Consider the following 23264-nt stretch of genomic DNA (forward strand, 5'->3'; position numbering starts at 1 on the left):
GGTGCGGGATACAGGGCAACCCGGCAGATCCACAAGTCCCCCCGCTCTCGGTGCACTCCCGGTTCCTGCCGCGCAATCGGTGCACGTCACAGGCACGTGCGGTGGGGGCCTCCCGCCAGCAGGGGGCGCGGCGGCGGCGGCGGGCGCCGCTCTGCTCCGCGCCCGTGCCCAGCGCGGAGTCGCCGGGAGACCGAGCGCTGCCATGGAGGCGCGCGCCGCGGGCTGCGGCCTGCTCGTATCCACCGAGCGCGAGGGGCCGGGCGGGCGGGGGGCAGCGGTGGGGCGGGGCAGGCCGGTGACCGGACGTTTTCTTAACAGCGGCGCAGAGCGTTGCTGGCACGGAGGTGCGGGCCGGGCGGCGGGAGCCGTGCGTGCTCGGCCTGGAGCGGCGGGCCGGCCGCTACGGGTGAGTGCGAGCGTGGGGGGGCCCGGCTCGCCTCGGTCGGTGCCGCCGCGGCGGGACGCGCCGTGCCCGGGCACGACTCGGTTCTTCGCCGAGCTGCCGCAGCCGTCGCGACTCCCGGGTTCCCTGCGTGCTTTCCCGGAGGGCTCCCCTCACCCTGCGGGCGGGACCGGCGCTGCGGAGGTGCCTTCCCGGCTCCCCGATGCTCCTCCGGCGACCAGAGCCGCTGCCACCCCGGTGTTGGCCCTGCCCCGCGGCAGGGAGAGTTCAACAGCTCTTCTCCCCCGGGGTACCCGCGTCCTGCACGGTCTCACCTTCGTTGCCTTTTTCCTCCTCCTGCCCCAGAAGTTTAGCGATAAAAATCAAACACTGTCTCTGTACACACAGCTCCCGTTTGTGTGCATTGCTGACGGGTTTTTACAAGCCTTCCTTCTGTCTACAGGGTCGTTATTCGCTCCCAGGAGAAAGAAAACTCTGATCCGGATTATATTCCCATCAATAGCCGTTTTAAATGTGTGCAAGGTATTGACTGCTGGGGGGAAGGTTGAGAATCCCCTGCTGCTCATCCACAAACTTTAAATTTAATGGTGTTTCCCGACCTGAGCCACAGCAGATTGAATCCTTTCCTTGTGAAACAGCAAATCACATTTTATGGCATCCCCTTGTTCCTCATCCAAGCAGGTTGTCATTCCATGTCAGCATGCACTGGTGAGGAACTTGGCTGGCTCCAGTGCGTGTTGGGCTTGGCGTCACACAGAGCCAACACATGCAGAACCTGGTTTCAGGGTCTGGAATTTGGTGTCTGTGTCTCAGACATCTCTGCTATGCCAAGAGTTGGGAGCTGTTGCCTTTTTCTGCATGTTTACATCTAAGCTTCCTAAGGTCTTGCAAGCTCTCAGCATCTCACCTGTTGGATGAGGATGGGCTTTAGGCCTTGCCTTGGAAGAACGTAAATAGCAACAAGTGGCCCTGGGGCAAATCCTTGTGAGGAGTAAAAGTCCTTTTTTCTGAATTTGCTCATTCCCTTGTGTGCAGTTCAGGGATGTTCTGCACTGGTCCTGCTCTGTAGAGAAGCTCTGAAGTTCCTTGTCAGTTGGTGTTTCCCAAAGTAGCTGCACTGATCAGGAAAAACCATCCAGGTGTATGAGAACTGTGTGGTAGGAATCTCCCTGGGACACTTGTTGGGAGGTGACTTCCAGGTTCTCTCTGCCAGAACCGTTAGGAATGTACAGATGCAAATTACAGCTCTTTGTTCCTGTCAGGACTCTCTCATGGCTGGTAGCAGGCAGTGTAATTATATGAGTCCTCAATTACTGCAGCATCCAGCGTCAGCTTTACTGATCCTGGCTTTCTCTTTTCTAGAGGCAGAAGAAACTCTGCTGATTGATATAGCTACAAACAGTAAGTTTCCTAAGGGCAGTGGTGTAGCTAAAGATCCTGTCAGGGAACAGCCACTGGTGCTTGTTTTGCCTTCCAGTCTTCCCCCAGGCTCTGTGTTTGTCCTCTGCTCAAACAGGGATGGTTTTCCCTCTGACATTATCATCTGTCTTTGCCATGACACTCAGTTGCCATGTCAGACAAGGTTTGAAATGCAAATGGTCAAAATGTCTGCAATTTTTCTTCCTGCTTTTAGAGCTCTTCTCTGCAAAATTGCAGTAGGGAGAATTCCTAATGCCAGGAGAATGTGCTGGGGATACCCCAAGTGGGGTGGGGGGACCTCAGAAGCCCAGGGAGGATAACTGAGGTGCAGGTTTCCATCACAAACAACACCTGGAAGCTGGGTGGGAAGCCTGGGGCCTCTGAGCCAGCCTGGGCTGACTCGGTGTGTGTGTTTGAAGCAGGCTGCAAGGTCAGGATCCAGGGTGAGGAGGCGCCGGAGCGGCTCTTTGAGATCCCTGACGAGGAGCGCTGCTTGGGATTCCTGTCAGAAGTGCAGAGCATACAGGAAGGTGAGCAGAGTTGCCCCTGTGCATGTGAAATCCTCTGCCAGCAGTTTCTGACAGGGATGGGGTTTTTTCCAGCCCACCTGAAAGCATCTCTTCCTGAACCTAAGGACTCAGCCGTTTGGCACCAGGTGGAGAAGAGCCTCACAGGTCTATCTCCAGGTACAGTTGGCTTTGCTCCGGGGCCTGTGCATTGCTGGGGTGCCCAGGGTAGGAGCTGGGTCTGGCCGCGCTTCCTTATCTGTTAATTTCTTCCTGAGTGCTATTTTCACCGTTGGTTTGTGCATGTTAAGCTCCTTCCTGCCTTGCCTTGTGGTTAGTGCCCCTTTCTCCCATTTCCAGGGTCACACAGTTGATGTATTCCTACTGTCATTTGGTTTTTTGCTTTCTGTGGAGTTATATTTTTTCCTTCTTGATCTGAGCTGTTTCAGGTTGTTTCTCAGGGTGTTTTTCTTGGATTTTTCATAACAGGAGCTCTGGGGTTTGAGGATGACTTCAACACCCTGAGCCTAGAAGAAAAAAGGAACATGCAGAACCACCAGACGGGATCTCGACGGGAACCCCCCCCTCCTCCTGTCCCTCAGAATAAGCAGTAAGTGATGTAGGGGATCTGTTCCCTTTTTTACTTTTCTTCCTAGACAGCAGAACTGGTTCTAGTGCTGCTCTTGCTTCCTTCCTAGATTTCACCGAGAGAGAGAAGGCACATCCAGAGAGCAGCCCAAGGTGACCAACACAATGCGCAAGATGTTTTTGCCCAGCACACAGTCGGGGCAGAGAGAGGGGCTCATCAAACATGTGCTGGCCAAGAGGGAGAAGGCCTACATCAACCTGCACAACTTCAGGTGAGAGCTAGGAGGGAAGGACAGAGCTGTGGGATCTCTCCTTTGAGCTTGGATCTCACCAGGATTGGACCTTGGCAGCTGGTTGCAGCTCAGGTGGCCAGCGAGGATGGTACAGCCCAAAAGTCTCATGTCCATGGGGCAGCTGCTGCTTTTGTCTTCTCTCTGAATATGTCATATCTCCTAAGCCTTGGTAAGGCTGGAGCAGGTGGGCAGAAAGAGCAAAGACAGATGTCCCACCATAGTGTCATGGTGGTGCCCCTTGTGACGCAATGTTAAAAGAGCCAGATGGTTGCTGGTGGAATGCCTTACTCCGAGAGGAGTGTCACTGGAGAGAGCCTAGCCTGGGAGAATTTTCGAGGAGCGGCTGAGGGAGCAGGGAAGCCTCAGCCTCGAGAATAGGAGGCTCAGGGGGACCTTCTGGCTCTCCCCAACTCCCTGACAGGAGGGGGCAGCCAGGGGGGTCAGGCTCTGCTCCCAGGGAGCAAGGGAGAGTACAAGAGGAAATGGCCTCAAACTGCAGGAAAGGTTCAAGTTGGACACCAGGAGGAATTTCTTCATGGAAAGGGTGGTCAGGTATTGGAAGGGGCTGCCCAGGGAGGTGGTGGAGTCCTCATCTCTGGAGGTGTGCAAGGAATGCCTGGACGTGGCACTCAGTGCTCTGAGCTGGGTGACAAGGTGAGGATTGGGCACAGCTTGGACTCAATGATCCTGGAGGTCTTTTCCAGCCTCAACGATTCTGAGACTTTCAGTTCCCCTGTAGCAGTCATTGCTCCATACAGGGACAGCTTACAGTGTGTGCTTCTAGCCAGAACACTGCTGTGCTGCTGGCGTTTTCACTGTGTTTTCTAACAGCTGCTTTCATGTTGTAGGTTCTTTGTGGGAACATGGAATGTGAATGGGCAGTCTCCTGACAGCTTCCTGAACCCATGGCTGGTGTATGACATGGAGCCTCCAGACTTCTACTGCATCGGGTGAGCAGCTGGGGGCATCCAGGAGGGCTGGGTTGGGTTTAGGTTCCTTTTGTGCTCTCAGAGGCCACACAGAGCTGAGCTGTGTCACACAGGGGCTGTCTGAGGGCAAAAAGCCGTTGGGTGAGGCAGAGGGTCGGGTTGAACAAAGCTAGCATGACATAATAGATTTTCCTGGAGGTATCTGCAGAGCTTGTTCATTGTCCTCTGCCTGAAGTGTTTCTCAGGGAAAGGGTTGCTGGGGGCTTGGGGTAGGATCTCAAAGGCACTGTGGGGAAATTCTACTGCTTTATTTAGCAAGTGGCCGTAAAGAGCTGTTCCTCCAAGGGCTGTTGCTGGAGGTTTCACATTGCTGGAGGAGGAGGATGTACAGGAAGGCTGGAGTTGCTAAGCTCTTGGGTTTCCAGGTTCCAGGAGCTGGACCTCAGCACGGAGGCTTTTTTCTACCTTGATTCTACGAAGGAACAGGAGTGGCTGTCTGCTGTGGAGAGGTCCCTGCACCCTAAGGCCAAATACAAGAAAGTGAGTTCTGCTTAGTGTCATGGGGGCTTGTCATGGAGCTGGCATGATGGGAAGGAAAAAGGGAAAGGGTTTCCCTTTTCCTCCCTGTCCAAGGAGCAAGGCTTGGAGAAACCAAGGGTGATACTAGGCATGTGCATGCTTGGGCATCTGTCAGATGTGTCAGGTTAAATCTGGAGAGTCTGTTTCCGCACCACAGTTGTAGGAAATAATGTGCTTGGAAGTATAAATTTATAAAGGTGGAGACCACAATACCTTTATCAAATAGGAGGTAGGTGTAAGGGAAGCAGCAGGTTCAAATTCTCTACCTATATTACCTTCTCATCCTGTACTATAGAAGCCAGGTGTGTTCTGAGCTGGTAAATTAAATTAATAGATTTTTCTCTAGGAAATGGGTTGATTTATGAAGTGAAATCTTCCAGATGCTGCTGCATTGAGTCAGAATTGTTTTAGCTGTGGCACTAGGACTTTATTCTGGCTGGTTTAGAGCAAGACATTGGTTTTGTCTCTGCTGTGACAAACCTTTCTGCTGCAGGGACCAGTCCTGAACACATGAATGGGTTTCCCTTTCTTCCTTAGCCTGTGTGTTTGCTGTCACACCCCATGCTGCTTGCTCTGAGCAGGTGTTACAGGAAATGAAACAGGGAATAGAGTATCTTGCTGAACTGAGACCTTTCAAGGGGAGCCAGGAGTCAGGGCCCAAACTGCAGAGAGGCTCCTGCTGCCTCTCCTTCCTTTGCTTCACTTCAGTTTTGGGTGAATTTCTCCCACCGTAGTGAAAGGGAGAGTGCAGGATATGGCTGCAGGAGGGGGACGTGGCTGAAGCTGTAGATAAGGTTTGTGGTCACCTGCAAATTCTGCTCCTGCAGAGCAGACCAGGTGCTGGGCCCTTGCAGCCAAGTTTTCTACTCTCAGCTTCTTTCCTCACTCCACAGACCTAATCCTAACACATGTGAATGTTTCTGTGCATAGAGGTGAGCATGCAGACTGTGCTCAACAGGTGAGGCCTTGTCACTGTTTCAGAGTGGTGATGCCACTGTTTCAGAGGGGTGATACCACTGTTTTGGAGGTGCAGGAAGGTCACAGGCTGGACAGGGTTGGCTTAGCACACGTGAAAGATCAGCAGCAGACCTGAGATCCCCATTGGGATAGGGCACATGAGCATGGTGTTAGCCTCTGTGGGCTGAGCTCTGTGGGAGCAGATAACTGCTCAGATCCAGAGAGGCCCTTGGCTTTAGGGAACAAGTGTTTCCTGAGAATGAGTCAGTGTGTGTATGTCAGAGATGCCTTTTGCTACCCTGTGCATCAGGCACATCTGCCTCAGGGAAATAGGGACATCTCTGTCCATTCCCCTCTGCACTGGAGTCTGCAGTAAGCCAAGGTGGGCTCTGACTCCCACTGCATCTGCAGCCTCAGGACAGCCCCAGCTCTGGGCCTGGCTGGAGCACTCTGCTTGTGCTGGTTAGTGCGCAGCAAGGGCTGAGACCTGAGTCACAAACTTGCTGGGAATTTATTCAGTTTCTCTTTGCCCACCCTTTTGTAGGGAGGGACCAGAGCAGGGAATGCTGTGGGCTCAGCACCACTGACAGCTCCTCAGGGGTGACAGGTGGACCCCAAGAGCCTTGCTGTTCAGGACAGGAGACCTTTTGGGTTCTGTTGTTTGCAATTAGGGATTGAGTAGAGAACATGAGGAACAAGGAGAGCCAGAGCAGCAGAGCAGATCAGAGCTGCATTCTCACTGCCTGTCTGGGAATTCAAGATCCCATTTATTTTTGCAGGTGCAAATGGTCCGCCTGGTTGGGATGATGTTGCTCATATTTGCTAAGAAGGATCATCTGAGCAATATCAGAGAGATTGTGACAGAGTCTGTAGGCACAGGAGTCATGGGAAAGATGGTGAGTCACCAAGGCCAGCTTGCTGCTTCCCTGTATCCATGCAAGAAGTGGCACAGTCTGGTTTGGTTCACCTGTGCCATCCCAGTCCCCTCACCTGCCACCCACTCCAACCGCACTGGTCCCTCCTGTCCCTAGGGCAACAAGGGTGGTGTGGCCATCAGGTTCATGTTCTACAACACCACCTTCTGTTTCGTCAACTCCCACCTGGCTGCCCACGTGGAGGACTTTGAGCGTCGAAACCAGGACTACAAGGACATCTGTGCCCGGATGAGCTTCCTGATCCCCAGCTCAGACTGCCTGTCTGAGCTCAACATCATGAAGCACGAGTGAGTTGTACCCTTTGGCAGTGGTGTCGAGTAACCCAAGTCAAGTCAAACTGCAGCAACAGGAGGTTTCATGCAGATAAGTTTTCTGGCTTAATAAAATAATTTGAAATCCTAAGGGCTGTGATGTGCTGCAGTTTCTGCAGGCAAACTGGTCACCTCCTTGTTGCAGTGCCTTATGCACCTGTGCCCAGTGTCCCTCTCCTTGCGTTTGTGTATAACTTCCATTTCAGCAGGCCTCAACAGAATACAGATGCTTGGTGTTTCTGTAATTAATAATTAAACCATTTAAGAACCAGAAATGTAGAGTGGATTAGTACAGAAAAAAACCTTTCAATATTAGATTATCCTTGAAAATCCACTTGATAATGGAAATGTTGAGGTTTGACTATAAACAGGAAGAGCTCTGGTACTAGCAAGGGGTTTAAATTTTAATCTTTAAAGGAAATCTTTATGGAGTAAAGAGTGTGTCCCATGAGTGCTTCTTTAGCTGCTGATAGCAAGAAGGCTGTAAGCCTGTTTGGAAGCCTGGGGAGGAGCAGGGTGGGAGCAGGTGCTGGTGAGGTGTGGCTGATGGCAGGGATGGGAAACAATGTCCAAAAGGTTGTAACCTCCAGGAACCAAATTCTGCTCCTGCTAATTCTGTGTCAGGCGGTCTTGGCTCAGTAGGTGGTGCAGCAGTGGCCTGCTGTGCTTGAAGGAAAGGCAGTGAAAAACCAACAGGTAAAAGCAGGGTGTACATGGGGGATAACCCTGCAGATACAGATGCCTCACCTGTCCTGCTGGCTGACAGGCTGGCTCCGCTTAATGAGCTCCACCATGGCCCTCTTCTTAACACGAGGAGAGCCTCAACACCAGCTGGATTTTGTGAGAGCACTGGTCTTGCTTCATTAGAGAGTCAGTGCTGTTCTCTGGCTTTTTTTTTTTAGGCTGAGACAAATACATTATCTCCTACTAAACCAAGTTTTCAATCTTTGGGGAATTCCAAAGGAAATGGACTTAGTCTTGTAGGATCTGCTGTCACTAGCAATTTCTGCTGTTGGACTCAATCTTTAATGTATCCTTTTTGTCTTCCACATGTCTCAGCTTTCATGTGGTTTAAAAAGGGGGGCTGTTACCTGCTGATCTGCTCCCAGAACTCTTCCCTGTGACGGTGGTGAGGCCCAGGCACAGGCTGCCCAGAGAAGCTATGCCTGCCCCATTGCTGGAGGTCTTACAGGCCAGGTTGGACAGGGCTTCGAGCAACCTGGGATAGTGGAAGGTGTCCCTGCCCTTGGCAGGGGGCTGGTACAAGATGAAGTTGAAGCTCATTTCCAAACCAGACCATTCCATGATTGTATCTTTGTTTGCAGCGTTGTTATCTGGCTGGGAGACCTGAACTACAGGCTGTGTCTGCTGGATGCCAGTGAAGTGAAGACTCTCATCAGCAGGAACGAACTTCAGAAACTGTTGACTTATGACCAGGTCAGTGAACTCACTCACATTTGCCTCATCCCTGGGAGCTCATCTTGGTTTGGGAGGTGCCTCTGCTAGGGAGGAACTGGCAGACATGGAGCTGGGTTTGGGGCTGGAGCACAAACCTGATGAGCAGCAGCTGGAGGGGCTCAGCCTGGAGAAAAGAAGGCTCGGGGGGACCTTCTTGCTCTCTACAACTCCCTGAGTTGGTGCAGCCAGGTCAGAGTTGGTCTCTTCTCCCAGGTAACAACTGGCAGGACAAGAGGAAATGACCTCACGTTGTGCTGGGAGAGGTTTGGGTTGGATATTAGAGAAAATTTTTTAATGGAAAATGCTGTCCAGCCATGTCACAGACTGCCCAGGACAGTGATGTCCCTATTCCTGGAGGATTTAACAGACATGTAGAGGTGGCACATGGGGACATAGGTTAGTTGGGGTCTTGACAGTGCAGGAGGACCCATTGGACTCAATGGTTTTGGAGGACTTTTCCAACCTACATAATTCCATTGCACACTGCAATAAGGGTCTGGCCACAGGCATAGACACTGGACCCTGACAGAGCTCTGTGCGTGCTGGTTGCAACATCCCCCTAAACAAAACCAAATTGTCCATACTGGGGTAACTGGGTAACTCAGGCAGTCCCTGTGTAAGTGTGTCTGTGTCTCAGTGCAGGAGTTCTCTCTTAAATACAAACCACAAGCTGAACACAAGCATTTCTAACAGCAACAAAAGCTGCTGTGATCAGTGTTGTGAAAGAGGTATTGATTTGGAGTCCAAATCTGCTCAGCCAGTTTGACCTGAATTCTGTGCTGCCGCCTTCCTTGCTCGGCACTTCCCTGCAGCACACGGAAGCTGGTGGCAGGTCCCTTTCAGGTGAAGGCTTGCACCTGGGAAACATGAACAGCAGTGGTGCAGTATCACCTCTGACACAGTTTAACAGTAAATTTGGTTGGTTGTCCTCTGTAGCTCATTTTTACTGTGCTACAGAGCTTTGTTCAGGAAACAGCTGTAGCTTAGGCCTTACCGAGGAAAACATCTTCAGAAGAGGAAAGGAGCAAAGGAGAGTGGTGTCAGGTTGTCAGGCAAGTGCAGTCCTGGAGGCTCTTGCTAAAATTATTGGTGTGAAACGATTAATGACGGCAATCCTAAGCCTGAAAACTGATGAAAGCGTTTAGTAATTAACATTTCCCTTAACTCTTGCTTGATGCTGCCTGCATGGTCTGGTGAGCAGTACCATGCCCATTTCTACTCGCTCTGTTTGCAAAACTTTCCACTTCTGTGTTAAAGGTGTGAGGTCTGAGAGGCAGTTTGGGGGTGTCTGTGAATCCCACAGAATGGCCACAGACCACGACTGCTCTGCCTGTAGATTGCTCTCTAACACTGCTGTGGCTAGGGAGGGTTTCTTGGGTTTGGTTTGGTTTTTTTTCTTTTTAAAGCTTTTTTTTTTCCTGTTTTAGCTGAATATTCAGCGCACTCAGAAGAAAGCATTTGCAGATTTCATGGAGGGAGATATTAAATTCATCCCCACATATAAATATGACTCTAAAACAGATCGCTGGGACTCCAGGTACATTGGCTGCAACTGGGTGTATTTACCTATGACATGAAACACATTTTCTCACAAAATTTGATTTCCTGCTTCTTAGAACTGTGCATACCTGTCAGTGTTATGTTTGACCTTCCTTTCTTTCCTGCTTTCTGCAATAAGCAGCCCCTGTGTACGTTGACCAGGCACATCCCTTAAACCTCTGTAGCTGCTTTTCCCACTGGATGAAGGCAGGTGAAGTGTGAGCTCAGGTGACCCTGCACTGGGGCCTTTTTCTATTACCAAGGACAGGCAAACAGTATAAAAAAGGAATTGAAGAGCTAAGGAAACAGGCTCTCTGAGTCACCCTGTCCCCTGACTTGCACACCCACAGGGTGGCTGCGCTGTGATAGCTGTGGTTCCTGCTTGGTGCCTCCCACAAACATGGCTGCATCTGCTGCAGGGGCTACTCCGAAGGGAAACTCCCAAGAAGGACTTTCAAACCATGTAGTGAACTTGACTTGCCATGTTTATGAATCATCACAGTAGTTAATCTGAAAAAGGATAACCCAGGATTCAGGCTTCACAACATCATAGTAATCACTGAGTAGACTTTCCGTAGTGGAAGCAAAATAAGTGATGGGTTGGATTGTGGGCAGAAAGGTGTGGCAGCACAAGGAAGTCATGCAGCTTGGGTCACAGCACACATGGGTTCAGGCTGTGGTGGAGTTGACTGAGGGTTATTTTGTTTTCTGGTGCTGAGAAGGATGGGAATTTTATCTGCTGTATTGGGAAAGGGAGAGAGAGCAGAAGAAATAACAGAATTCAGGTTGGGGTAAGTGATAGGAGTTCATTCCATCACTGCTGTGATGATGTGGGTGGAGGGAGCTGCCTTACTGTGAAGAGGAACAGCTTGGATGGCTTGATGGGATTGTTGGATTCCCCTGGTAACCTGTTTTTCTTTCTAGTGGGAAGTGTCGTGTGCCAGCGTGGTGTGATCGGATCCTTTGGAGAGGAGGGGACGTCAGTCAGCTCCGGTACTGCAGTCACATGGACCTCAAGACCAGTGACCACAAGCCTGTCAGCGCCCTGTTCCGCATCGGGGTAGGTTTGTGTGTTTGCTGGGGCCGGATCCCAGCGCTGCCAGGCATTCCCGGCATTGCTGGGGGAGGCGGTGACAGAGTCAAGGGAGGCGGTGACAGAGTCAAGGCTGTTGCAAGAGGACACATGAACCCAGCTGAGGCATGCCTGCTGTGGGGGTGCTGCAGCTGGCAGCACGGGAATGGGTGAGTCCCGCTGCTCCCTCCTCCACATGGAGACACAGCAACAGCCTGCACCTGGCTGTACCTGTGCTGCATCAGATGTGTCATCTGGTTCACACCTGGATGTCTTCAGTGGAGAGTGGCAGCAAAATCAGGTTTTCTGGTGAAGCAAATGGGGACACTCCGTGTCCATTTTTGCTACCTCCTGCTCCCTGGGTGGCTCAGGTCACAGAATGGGTCAGGTTGGAAGGGACCACAGTGGGTTGTTGGGTCCCATCTCCCTGCTCCAGCCATCCCAGAGCACATGGCACAGGATTGTGTCCACGCCGTTCTGGACTCTCTCCACTGAGGGAGGTTTCACAGCCTCTCTGGGAAATCCATTTCAGTGCTCTGTCACCCACACAGTGAAGAAGTTCTTCCTCATGTTCAGGTGAAACTTCTTGGGATCAGTTCTGCCCATGCCTCTCGTGCCCTTGCTGGGCCCCACAGAGCAGAGCCTGGGTCCTGCTCTGAGCCCTCCCTGTAGACAGGAACAGACAGAGCTCCTCTCAGCTGTGTCTCCTCTTGAGGGTGAACAGCCGTAACTCCCTCAGCCTTTCCCTGTAAGGGAGATGCTCCAGGCACTTTAGCATCTCTGTAGTTTTTGCTGGCCCCACTCCAAGGGCTCCATGTCTCTCCTGTACTGGGGAGCTCAGAGCCAGACACAGCACTTCACGTGTGCCTTACCTGCACTGAGTAGAATAGGCTGAGTCTATTTAAAGAAAAGCCTTTCTCCTTTCCCTCTGGAGAATCATGAGGAATGCTGCAGCATGCCAATGCTGTCTCACGGAGGTTGCCTCCAGTGATATCCCAGTTGTGTGACCAGTGGCCAGACAGACCCTGGTAACCCCTGCAGGGGTGAAATCTGTGTAAAGTTGCAGACGCAGCTTGGACTGCACACATGTGTGTGAACTCTCTCAGCCTTGCAGCTACAGAAGCAAGTGCTTCGAGAAATAATTCACCTCTGCAGCTCACTCATGATCACGAGAGTTCCTGTGAAAGCCAGTCAGAGTTTTGTTGAGTGTTTTTTGTCTCCTGCAGGTGAAGGTTGTGGACGAGCAGAAGTATCGGAAGCTGTTTGAAGACATTGTTCGTATAATGGACAGAATGGAGAATGACTTCCTTCCTTCTCTGGAGCTGAGCAGGAGAGAGGTGAGGATGAAACTGGGATCACTGTCTTGCCCAAAACGGCAACCTTCAGAGTGCCAGAACTTCTTTCAAAGACTTTGTTTCAATTAACTGGATTATAGAAAATTGAACTCTATCTTATGATCAGGAATTTGGTTAGCGAGGACATGTTGTCTTGGCTCCTTGGCAGGACTTCAGTGAGGAATTCTGCATTAGGTGGGCTCCTCTCAGCCTCAGGAGGCCACTGCAGAGTCTGGGGGGGGCTGGCCATGGACCGTATCCTGGTGACTAATATCACTTGATTTCTTTTTGCTCCGCAGTTCGAGTTTGAGAACGTGAAGTTCCGTCAGCTGCAGAAACAGAAGTTCCAGATTACCAATAATGGGCAGGTCACCTGTCGCTTCTCCTTCATCCCAAAGCTCAATGACACCCACTACTGCAAGCCATGGCTTCGGGCTGAGCCTTGTGAAGGTTACCTGGAGCCAGGTGAGTGTAGTGCTGTAGACCCCCCCCCATCCCATCTCCATTCAGTCCTTCCTGTCTTTGCTGTGTCCCACTTTCCTTGCCATCAGTCTTGTCTATTGTGGCCTTTGTCCCTGCCACTGTATGTTTGTCCCCATCATCCCTTTTGGAGAGTGTCTTGTGTGTTCTTGAGTGCTCCAGTGTGTTGCAGATGAGAGCACAGAGATCTCCCTGGACGTGTACGTCAGCAAGGACTCAGTCACCCTCCTGAACTCTGGCGAGGATAAAATTGAGGATATTCTTGTCCTGCACCTGGACCGAGGGAAGGACTATTTCCTGACCATCAGTGGGACCTACCTGCCCAGCTGCTTTGGCACTTCGCTCGAGGCCTTGTGCCGGATGAAGCGACCCATCCGAGAAGTTCCGGTCACCAAGCTCATAGACCTGGTGAGTTCTGAAGCAGCTCTTCTAACCAGAGAAGCCTGATTCCCTCCTGATTGCTCCCAAGAGCAAGAGCAGTACCTGCAGGTCAGGTTGTCTGTGCTAGCTCTGAGATGAGTGACTTCACAGAGCTTGAGGTGCTCTTTTACTCTTCCTGTCTACCACAGCCAATGGCTTTTGACAGCCTGTACTTTATCCCTTTTTTCTGAGTGGGCTCTGAATATTGCTTGATGGGATGAAAAAGTGATCCCAGCACCTCATGTTGGTGTTACTGATGCTGACAGGCTCAGCTGGGTGGCACTGCATAAGAGATGTCATTAGGGTCCTCTCATCCAAGGTATATGGGCTTCTTTTACTATGATGAGTACCTCGGGGGCCTTTTCCTTCTGGATACATTCCCACTGCTCAGGGGAAGGAGCAAGCAGAAACAGGAGGACCAAAGGAAAGTCTGTGGTGTGGGTGTGGGGTGCTGAAGGACACAGCTCAGCAGATGAGCAATGTCACAACCTCTCTGGCCATTTCCTCCCACACCAACCACAGTGAGAGAAAATGCCTCGGGTGAGAGATAGCTCATCAGGGAGAGATCTCTGTGGTGCAGCAAACTGTTCCTCTCCCCAGCCTATGCCAGCCCCCAGCATGAATTTTCCTCCTTCCACAGCTCATTGTGTGCGTGAGAGAGGGTGCAGTGGTGCCCTAGTCACCTCTTGGGTTTTGGGTACTCTCTGTTGTTTCTGGGGTTGTCCCATTTTGGGGATGTAATTCTGTTTTCCAGGCTGGTTTCATTCATCTCTCCTTACTGCCTTACCTGGCCATGTTCCAGTGAGGTGTAGCAGCTCCTGAGTGCCAGTTTGTGTCCCCATTCTTGTTCAGCCAGGAGAGTCCTTTCTTTCTGTCCACCTGAAAGCTCAGCCCCATTGTTTGAGTCTCTCTGCCATGTGATACCTTTCTTCTCCTCTCCTATCTCACAGTCTCACCCTTACATGAAGGTTTTTTTGTCCAGTAAGCTGCTGCTTTTCCACCTCTGTAGATTTGCCAGCCTCCACTCCCATTGTTTCCACATTTTCTTATCACTTCAGCAGTTGTCCAGTTTCTCTCCCTGCCACTTCCAGTTCCCATCTTTTATTGTAGGTATCTACTTTTCTCACAAGTCCAATATACAGAGAAGTCCATTTTATATGAGAATTTTGACTTTTTAACACACTAATCAAGCTAGGCAGGATGAAGGTGGCAAGATACAGTGTTTGCCTCCTCAGGTCAAGCAACTGAGCCAGACTTCAGGCTCCTCAGATTTCTGAGGATTTGGTTATAGTCAATCTTGTTCTAGAAGTGGGTCTGGAACATTTCACTGGCCTTGGTTGCTTTTCCACTCGCTTTTTCCAGCTCAGCCCCAACTTTTTGCTTGATAGAGAGGAATTTGGGCCCAGACTCTTGGCTCTGCCCTCACAGAACACACTGTTAGATTTGTAAGAGTCCATTGAGGCTTCTTCTCCTTCCATCTATAGATTTCCTTCTCTGGTTACTCAGTGAAACATCTAGAAATAAAGCAGGCAAAACAGTCAGCAAGGAGCACCTGCTCCAGTGTCTGCAGCAGGAACACAGCTCTCCTTATGGTCATGGGGGGATATTTTAAGATTTTTGGTTCTGATTTTACCTGTGAGCGGAGAAACCCTTGGAATCAGACCAAGCTGTGCACTTACTGCCTGGGTCAGTGGTGCTGAGGCTGCCTGCCCTGCAAGCAGGAGCATTTGGGTGCAGTTCCCCGAGTTTTGGTGCTGCTCAGGCTATGTGAGGCTGTCAGTGTGTGTGCCTTAAAAACCTTCCCCATTTGCATGGGCTCATCCTTCACTGGACCCAACATTTTCCTCAGCCTTGCTAGACTTTTTCTGTCATTTTCAGTGGAGGGAGGTCTGGAGATCCATTCACTGAGGGGCTGAGGTAGGTGGGTGGGGGATAGCTCTGTGCAGGTGGGAGTTTGTCTGGGAATGGCTCTTCTGGTTCTCCCAGGAGGGAGACAGTGACATGGCTGCTGTCACTTGAGCACCTCTCCTTTGGGATTTCAGTATTAGTGTCTCATCCAGTTTTTTCTTGGGATCCTGTTTTGGGTTTTAAAAAGCCTCTTGAAGAGTCCCTGTCAGGAACAGGTGAGTCTTGTTGAGCAGATCGTGCTGAAGGCTCAAGATCAGGGAGAAATTGTTCCCTGTAAGGGTGGGGAGGCCTTGGCACTGTTTGCCCAGAGCTGCCTGATCCCTGGAAGTGTCCAAGGCCAGGTTGGAAGGGGCTTGAAGCAACCTGGGGTAGTGGAAGATGTCCCTGCTCATGACAGGGGAGTGGAATGAGATGAGCTTTAAGGTCCCTCCCAACCCAAAGCACTCTGTGATTCTGTGGAGAGGTGAGCAGCCAGGCTGAGACTGGGCGGTGAGGTGGGGATGACTCACCCGTTACAAAACGTGCAGGTGGCCGTCTGCCCTCCCAAACCTGTGACTCTGTCCCTCCCCCTGTGCCTCAGGAGAGAAACCTGTGCCAGCTCCTGTTCAAAGCAAGCTGTTCTCGGGAAGAGGACAGTCTGTTGTGGCACTGTTAGAAGTCAGGGAGGCTCCAGAGGAAGCAGGCACTGCAGAGGCCACAGGGGACTCTGAGATGCTCCTCCCTCCTGGTGTCCCTGTGCCATGGGAGCTGCAGCTGCTCCCAGCTCAGCCTGGGAATGTACTGGGGCTGTTCCCACCCCGAAAGGTGAATCTGCCAACACGCGGCATGGACAACCTGCTTCCATTTCCTCCTGCAGACCCATGAGCGGTGTCCAGCCGGCCCTGGCAGCACGGGGATGGCTGTTTGGGGATGCTGAGGGCTTGGCTGTGCTGCCAGAGAGCTTGGCACACTCCTCTCTGTGCTATGCTAATGCTCTTAGGCTGCAGCAGCAGCAGCCGGGTTAGAGCACAAACCCTCATTTCCCTGACCATACCAAAAGCTGCTTAGGGGCCCTGTGAGCTCCCCAGCTGCCACACACTCAGAAACACAGATTTAGCCCAGGGAACGTTTTATCTCTGGCCTGGTCACAAGGGAAGATGGCTGAAATAACATAGGGACAGTGATGCTGACTAGGGAACTTCTTCCTGGTGGACATGTCTCACCTCCCCATGGCCCAGCTGTCGGCCAGTGAACAGTGCTGTCTAAGCCCCTTGGGAGGCTTTCTAGAAATCCTGACAAGGCTGTGCATCATATGAGCAGGATTGTTGTTAATTGGCCAGCAAATCTCTCACCACAGGTTTAACTTTTGCCGTGTCAGCAAAATGTGTGAAGGACCTGGTGTTCAGTGGGTTCTTGTAATGCAAAATAGGCTTCTGCTTAATCACAAGAGTTGATCCAAGAGTGCTTTCTCCCTCATAACCACACTTTTTCCTCTCCTCTCTTTCCTGCTGCTCTCAGGAAGAAGACAGCTTCTTAGAAAAGGTAACACAAGCAATTGCTGCGTGGCAGTCTGCTTCTCAGTGGTGTGTTTGTAAAGAATGGGGCCTTTTCCCTTCCCTTGTGAGGAGAGCACAGAGGGGAACACGGCTGCCAGCAAAGCTTCTTAGCACAGCTGTGGGCTGGATGAGAGCATGGAGAAGCATACAGTGACCCCAGAGCCAAGCCCAAATGCAATGTTAAAGCTCACCAAATTTGCTTTGGGAGGAAAAGAATTACTCTCTTGATCCTGACAGCAGTGCTGGATATTCCCAAAAAAGATTGGCAGCCTTTGGCATACCTCTGACCATAAAGAGGGCTTCACCACAGCATCCTCTCAGACCTGTGAGAAAAGGGCTGGAGTGGGAAACTCAGGTCTTTTGTTCCTTCCATCTGGTTGTGTCCCTGTGGAGGCTGAAGGAGGGCCTTGTGCAGGAGGTGGATGTTTCTGTGCCTCCTCAAGCAGTGAGCTGGGACTGCTGGCTCTGATGGCCCCAATGCCTGAGCAGGATCACTGCTTCCCTTGGCACCCATGCTCGGTGCTAGAGCCAAGCAAGGAAAACTTCCTTGGGAGAGCAAGTGGGAGATGCTGGGGGTGTTCATACTCTCCTTGTGCCGGCTCTGACGTTTGTAACTGTTCAAGCTGGTTCTGCACCGGCTTCCCAGTCTGAGGGAGTTGTTCCTCCCTGTCAGCGCAGTGGCAGAGTACAACAGGAGAGGGAAGGAATGTTCCCTCTCCAAGAGGGGATCGAGCTCGGGTGTTTAACTGCATGAAGCCCACAGATTCCCTCCTGGCAGAGGAGAAGGGAGGAATTTTGATTTTTGGGAGCATCTTCCCGTGGGAGGGCCGTGGTGTACCTCCCTTCCTCACACGCGGCAGGAGAGGGCGCTCGGGGCCCGGCCAACGCACGCCCGCCTCCTCCCCCTGCTCCTGCTCCTCCTCCTCTTCCTTCTCGTCTGCCCCGAGGCACCTCGAGCCTTCTCCTCTGAATACCTGGGATCTCCTGGGTGGGGGTCTCCACAGCTCCCCCAGTCATGAAAAGGGCTGCACCAGCGCTTGACTCCAGTGATGCCCTGGCGCAGGGGGTTTCTGTAGAAGAGCCTCAGCCTAGGAAGAGTGTTCACAGCCCTGGGACAGGGTCTGCAGCTCTCCCCCTTTCCCTCTTAGAGGAATTCTGTAATGCTCTTGCCTGACATGCTGCTTCCCGACCTTGCCAGTGCATGTGGCTGAGCGAGGCAGCCGTGCAGCCATGACTCCTCATCTACTGGCAGAGTTAGACCTGGTGCTGTGCAGGGCAGAGCTGTGCTATGTAGCAACTGGGGCTACTGCCCGTGCCATCAGGGCTCCTGTCAGCTTGGTGTGTCTCTAGGCATAGCAGGGAAGCTGCCCCTGGCTGCTGTCAGTGGCTGTGTGTGCTGCAGGGACAGCCATGACAGTTCTGCCTCAGCTGGATTGTGGTGCTTTCTGTGTGGCTTTTGGACTATTCTGCTGGTGGCGGGGTTGTGTTCCTGCTTGTGCTGGTTCCTGGGTGCTTTGGGAGTGCTGGGCATGGCTTCCTCCTTGGAGGTCACAGGAACATGAGTGATCGTGAAGTGAGAGTAAAATCAAGCCAAGAACGTGGATCCGGTTAAAGCTTGGTGTGATGGAGACATCTGAGCCACGGAGCTCGTCAGCTGCTCCACAGGAGTAAGCAGGAACCGTGACAGTGGTGGCTGTACTCAGTGAGAGCTCTCCTTTGGAAAATCAAGGAAGAAGCTTCAGGAGTCAGAGCAGTTGCAGAGCCCTGGGAGCAGCTGTGGCTGGAGTGCCCCGGAGTCAGGGAAGGCGTGGGGTCGGTGGGGACGGGGCTGGGCTCCCACAGCACAAGGACTTGCTGGGTGCCAGCCTCTGTTGGCTGCAGGGTGGGAGCTGGGATGGGGCCAGTGCACTGTGGGCAGCCAGAGCCACCTCCTGGGGCTCTGAGCGGGCTGGGGTTGTTGGAGAGACCAGGCAGGTTGTTCCCATGGGGCAGCATAAGGGAGAGGAGCCAGGACCTGTGGGGCAATGGCTGGTGCTGTGAAAGTGATTGAGGGCTAGAGCACCCCAGGGTCCTGCTGCTTCCCCTCTCCCAGCTTTCCCTACCAGGGACTAAGGGACTGAGGTTTCCCTGAGCCCTTGTGTGCTTTCTCCCCAGGAGAAATCCATCCTGCAGATGGGCTCCTTGGACAGTGAGGAAGCAAGTGAGGTGCCACTGCAGGTGCCAAAGGAGATCTGGCTCTTGGTGGACCACCTATTCAAGCATGCCCTCCACCAGGTGAGAGGGAGGGGGCCTCTGCCACACTGGAGCTCTCCTGGTGACCTGGTTCCTCACACGCACCTGGTGATCAGCTCCAGTTTGGTGTTTACAGGGCAAGGCTTTTCCCTGTGCCCAAAGCACTGGCTGGGTGTCCCAGGGTTCACCATTCACTGGGAGTCACCATGTGCCTCAGCCTTTGTGGGGAAGGTGACTTACTCCATCCCTGTGCTCCCTGTGCTGTTTTTGACAGGAGGACCTGTTCCAGACTCCAGGCATGCAGGAAGAGCTGGAGCAGATCATTGACTGCCTGGACACCAGCATTCCCGAGACAATCCGTATCCTTCTGGGATGGATCTCAGCTCTGCTGCAAGAGTTCGCTCTCGGGAGAGCTTGTCTGTCACCTTTACCTGGCAGGGTTCCTGGCAGGGATGGGCTCCCCTTGGTCCCCCCACAACCTCTCTCAAAGTTGAATCTGTGCTGGCCAAAGCAGCTGGGGGCTCTGGAAGCTTCTGCAGGGCTGTGCCAAGTGCAGGAGCTGGGATACTGAAGAGCATGGTTTGGAGAAGAAGCTAATGGAGCAGGCAGCCAGAGGGTGGGAAATGCAGTGCAGGGTTTTTCATGCATGGGGGACAGTGGAGGAGAAGGAGGAGGAGGAGAGGTTAGACAGGCAGGGAACTTGTGTGACCTCCTGTGAGAGGAGCATCTGGGGAGGGAGGGGATCTCTCTGCTCAGCATGGCCCTTGATTCCCAGCCCTCCAGCGGGCAGTAATCACTCTGTGGCTGAAGCTCTCCTCATCTTCTTGGAGGCTCTGCCAGAGCCTGTGATCTGCTATGAGCTGTACCAGCGGTGCCTGGAGGGGGCTCACAGCAGCCGGCTGTGCCGACAGGTGGGTCTGCTGCTGGCTCAGCTCCTGCTGCTCTGGGTGGTGCCATGCCTCTGGGCCTGCCTGGGCCCTGCTCCCTGCCTGGGGGCTGACAGTGGCTCTGGGAGAGTGGGCAGCTCTTCCAGAGAGACCCCAGGTGAGCCCTGTCTTACCCTGAGCACATGGGGAACAGGGAGGGGCCACACCCCCCCCCGGTCCTGAGGGCTTGAGCACCTGCTCAGAGCTACAATTTGTGTCCTTCAAGGAGGGCTGTGCATGGCTCTTAACAGCTAGCGGGGCAGAGGCCAGGTCAAGCATGTCCCTGAGCAGAGGGGGATGTTTGGGGGCAGTAAGAGCTAGGATACAACTGGAAACAAGCAGGAAGCAGCCACAGGGCACTGGGGACTTTTTCCTGGTGACACAGCTTTCCTTGAAGCAGTGGCACCAGGAGCCACAGCCCACAAGTGCCATCAGTACTAGGCTGCAGCTGTGGGAAAGTTTCTGTGAAACCTGGAGTGCCACACGTGCCCAGGCTGCAGCAGTGGGAGCTGGGAGAGCTTCCTGACAGCGTTTCCTTGCAGGTGATCCTTCAGCTGCCGAGCTGCCACCGCAACGTGTTTCGGTACCTAATGTCCTTCCTGAGGGAGCTGCTGAAGTCCTCGGTGGACAACAACGTCAGTGCCACCATGATTGGTGAGTGTTGTTCCTCTGCAGCCCTCGCTCCACCCCTGCCTTTTCTTTACCTCCCAAGGTTTCTCACCAGTGACTGATTTTACCTGCCCCTGCAGCCGCCCTGTTCTCCAGCCTCCTCCTGCGCCCTCCACCCAACCTGATGGCCAGGCAGACCCAACAGGACCGCCAGCGTGCCATCAACTTCCTCTACAGCTTCCTGCTCAGCGGGGATGAGGAGTGACTCGTGCCGTATGCCAAAGGCGGGCCCACGCTCCAGCCGGGCCTCTGACAGCTCCGAGGGGTTAAGGCTCGAAGCTCTCCAAGTGCCGTGTTTACAGTGGGAAGGGACGGTTCCCCCTCCTTGCCACGCCATACCCCACGCTGCAGAGGACCTGCACGCTCATTGCACTGCCATCCACCTCTGGAGCCGCCGGCTTCCCCGTGGGAGCCAGGTGGATCTGTCGATACCCAAGCACTGTGCCAGCACCCATCGTCCCATGTCAGTATCACCAGTTTTCAGGTCACGCTTCTCTCTGTGTCACCTCCATCTCCCAAGGGCTGCTGTAGAGAAGGGTGGGGATGGCTGGTGCTCTTGGAGGCCATGGCACACTGCGTCCCTCCAGTGCCAGGTACGTTTGCTGATCACCCCAGACTGCTATGGGACATGTGCCACCCTCTGCCACACAGCCGTGCCAGCCCTGATGCCATCACTGTGCTATGGACCGTGCTGACCCAGGAAGGTTGTTTGGACATTAGGCCTCTCCCCTTCAGCATGGCCTTTCCTGTCTCCCCTCCCTCCCAGGACACAGGGCCTCGTCACACAAGTCTGTCCCTGCACCCCGCACTCTGCCCTCACTTGCCTCTCCCTTCCCTGCCCCAGCTTCCCCCGAGGACACAGGATGGTGGGTGGCTCGCAGTGACAATGGTCAGGCAGAGCCATGAGCTGTCCTCTGCTCCTCCTGGGCTGTCCCTGTGCATTTTGAGCAGGATGGGACCACTGTTGCTCTCGCCCAGCCTACAGTGTGGGAGTAGGACAGGCTGGGTCACCGGGTGCCACTAGATGGAGTCCAGTGTCTCCTTCTTGGGGTGCTAGCGGAGGATGTGGGTTTTGGGAGAGTGAAAGGAGCCACAAATGCTCCTCGGGGGCCAGAGGAGCAGCTGGTGGGGCTGTGCATGGGGGCTGCAGTGCAAGGGTCACAGACAGCTGGCTGAGGCGACAGCCCTGGGGCTGGTGACTGAGGGTGCAAGTGTGACCTGTCCCACTGAAACACTAAGGCCTGTGGGGCCACGTGGTCTCAGGTGAGGGAGGCCAAAGCCAAGGGGAGGAGGTTGTGATCACAGAGCCCCGGCCGGTGCCTGGGCTCAGCCCAGGGTATCGTGTGGCCCTGTGGTCCCCATGCACTGGCTGAGCTGCTGCAGGCTCCCCTCCCTTCTGCCTTTTTCTTATCCTTAAAATTTTTAAATTACATAATTTATTGGGAAACTGTTTGTTCCAAATAAACCTCGGTTGTGCAAGGCCTGGGGGCTGTGCGGGGCACATCTGCCCTCCCTCATGCTGTTCTGTACTGTCATGGAGCTCTGCCTGGAGCTCCAGGCTCGCTCTGGGGGCAACTGAGGGCTGGGCTCTCCCCCAGCGCTTCAGGAGCGTGCTGGGCACAGCTGGGGACAGTAGCAGAAGGTCCCATGCCGCTGGTTCCTGCTGGCTGAGCTCCTGGGTGCACCCCTGATGTGATGGCACTGGGTCCGGCCAGGTGCAGCAGGGTGCTGGTGCCCGTGTGTGGCACACGGCTTTGGCAGCCCAGAGCAGTGATGCCCTGTGTGCCCAAGGCCCTGCTGGGCCAGTGAGGGGAGCGTGGTGGAGAAAGCCCGCACGTCCTGCCGCAGGAAATGGCGGCTGGTGTCATCTCCATCTGCTTCCTGCCGGCTCCTTGGGAGCAGGGCTGTGCCTGGCAGCTGCTCCCGTGCTGTCACCGAGGTGACCAGCGCGAGGTGCCGGCATTGTTCCCGCGGCCACCACATTCCTGCCACTGCCGGCGGAAATGCCGGAGCGAGAGGGAAGCTCTGATGCTCCCTGGGGATGGGACAGAGCCTGGGCCTGCCCATCCTCCTCCTTGGAAGGGTGCAGGGATGCTTGTGGGGGACCCTGGAGGCTGTTGGGGTGCAGCTCTGGGGGTCTCACTGTTGTTCATGCATCAGCCACCATGAACACGGGCACTGAGGGATGCTGGTGGTACCCAGGTGCTGCTGGTGGTGTCCCACAGCCACACTGAACATCCCTTGCCAGCCCTAGGTGGGCAGTGAGCTCATCCAGAGGTCCCCAAGGACCGCAGGGCTCCTATGACTGCTCAGTGCTCTCCCTGTGCCCCTGGCATCCCTCTTTCCTTGCTCAGTGAGCTTGGACCCGGCAGACCCCATCTTTGCCCTGCCAGGACAGACCCTGCTTGCACACCAAGTGGGACAGGACTGCCCCGTTCCCCTCTGCCCATGTGCCCAGCGCTGCCCCTGTGCCCACTGCCCCCTCTGCCCCACCTCCTGCTGCAGTGCAGGAGCTCTGGCTCTGCCGTGGCACACGAGGCACGGGAGCACGGCCGAGCTCAGCAGCTCCCACCTGCCTGTGGGCAGCCAGCCAGGCCAGGAAGAGCCAGAGATTCCTTAGGTCTCCCGGCCTAGAAGCCTTTTCCTCCTTCCAGGCTGGCCACAGCCCAGCCAGGAGGTCCTCCCTGGCCTCCTCCTTTCAGGCTGGTGCAGGAGGGCTGGGGTCAGGGCTCAGCTGTGCAGCCCCTGGCTGCAGCCCAAACACTTGGGCC

At 53.9% G+C, this 23264-nt stretch overlaps 1 protein-coding gene across 5 annotated transcripts; it reads left to right on the forward strand.

Annotated features, from left to right (window-relative positions):
• The first annotated feature begins 129 nt into the window (after window positions 1–129).
• OCRL (OCRL inositol polyphosphate-5-phosphatase) lies at window positions 130–21968 on the forward strand. Of its 5 annotated transcripts, none has more exons than XM_084212728.1 (24): window positions 150–235; window positions 327–406; window positions 846–925; window positions 1766–1804; window positions 2245–2352; window positions 2425–2508; window positions 2818–2938; window positions 3027–3188; window positions 4058–4159; window positions 4564–4678; window positions 6454–6570; window positions 6706–6896; window positions 8246–8357; window positions 9806–9915; window positions 10842–10977; window positions 12216–12326; window positions 12623–12788; window positions 12976–13211; window positions 16629–16652; window positions 18821–18940; window positions 19173–19257; window positions 19682–19809; window positions 20367–20478; window positions 20574–21968. In XM_084212728.1, exons 1-24 carry the CDS (start codon window positions 203–205, stop codon window positions 20696–20698), a joined length of 2697 nt encoding a protein of 898 aa, XP_084068854.1. In that variant the 5' UTR covers window positions 150–202; the 3' UTR covers window positions 20699–21968. The 5 variants fall into 5 exon arrangements, with proteins under 5 accessions (XP_084068855.1, XP_084068854.1, XP_084068856.1 ...); XM_084212727.1 differs by having other exon boundaries at window positions 151–235; window positions 2242–2352; XM_084212729.1 differs by lacking the exon at window positions 16629–16652 and having other exon boundaries at window positions 130–235; window positions 2242–2352.
• The last annotated feature ends 1296 nt before the right edge of the window (window positions 21969–23264 follow it).

Source organism: Fringilla coelebs (assembly GCF_963513975.1).
Source record: "Fringilla coelebs genome assembly, chromosome: 11".
Taxonomy (NCBI): Eukaryota; Metazoa; Chordata; class Aves; order Passeriformes; family Fringillidae; genus Fringilla; species Fringilla coelebs.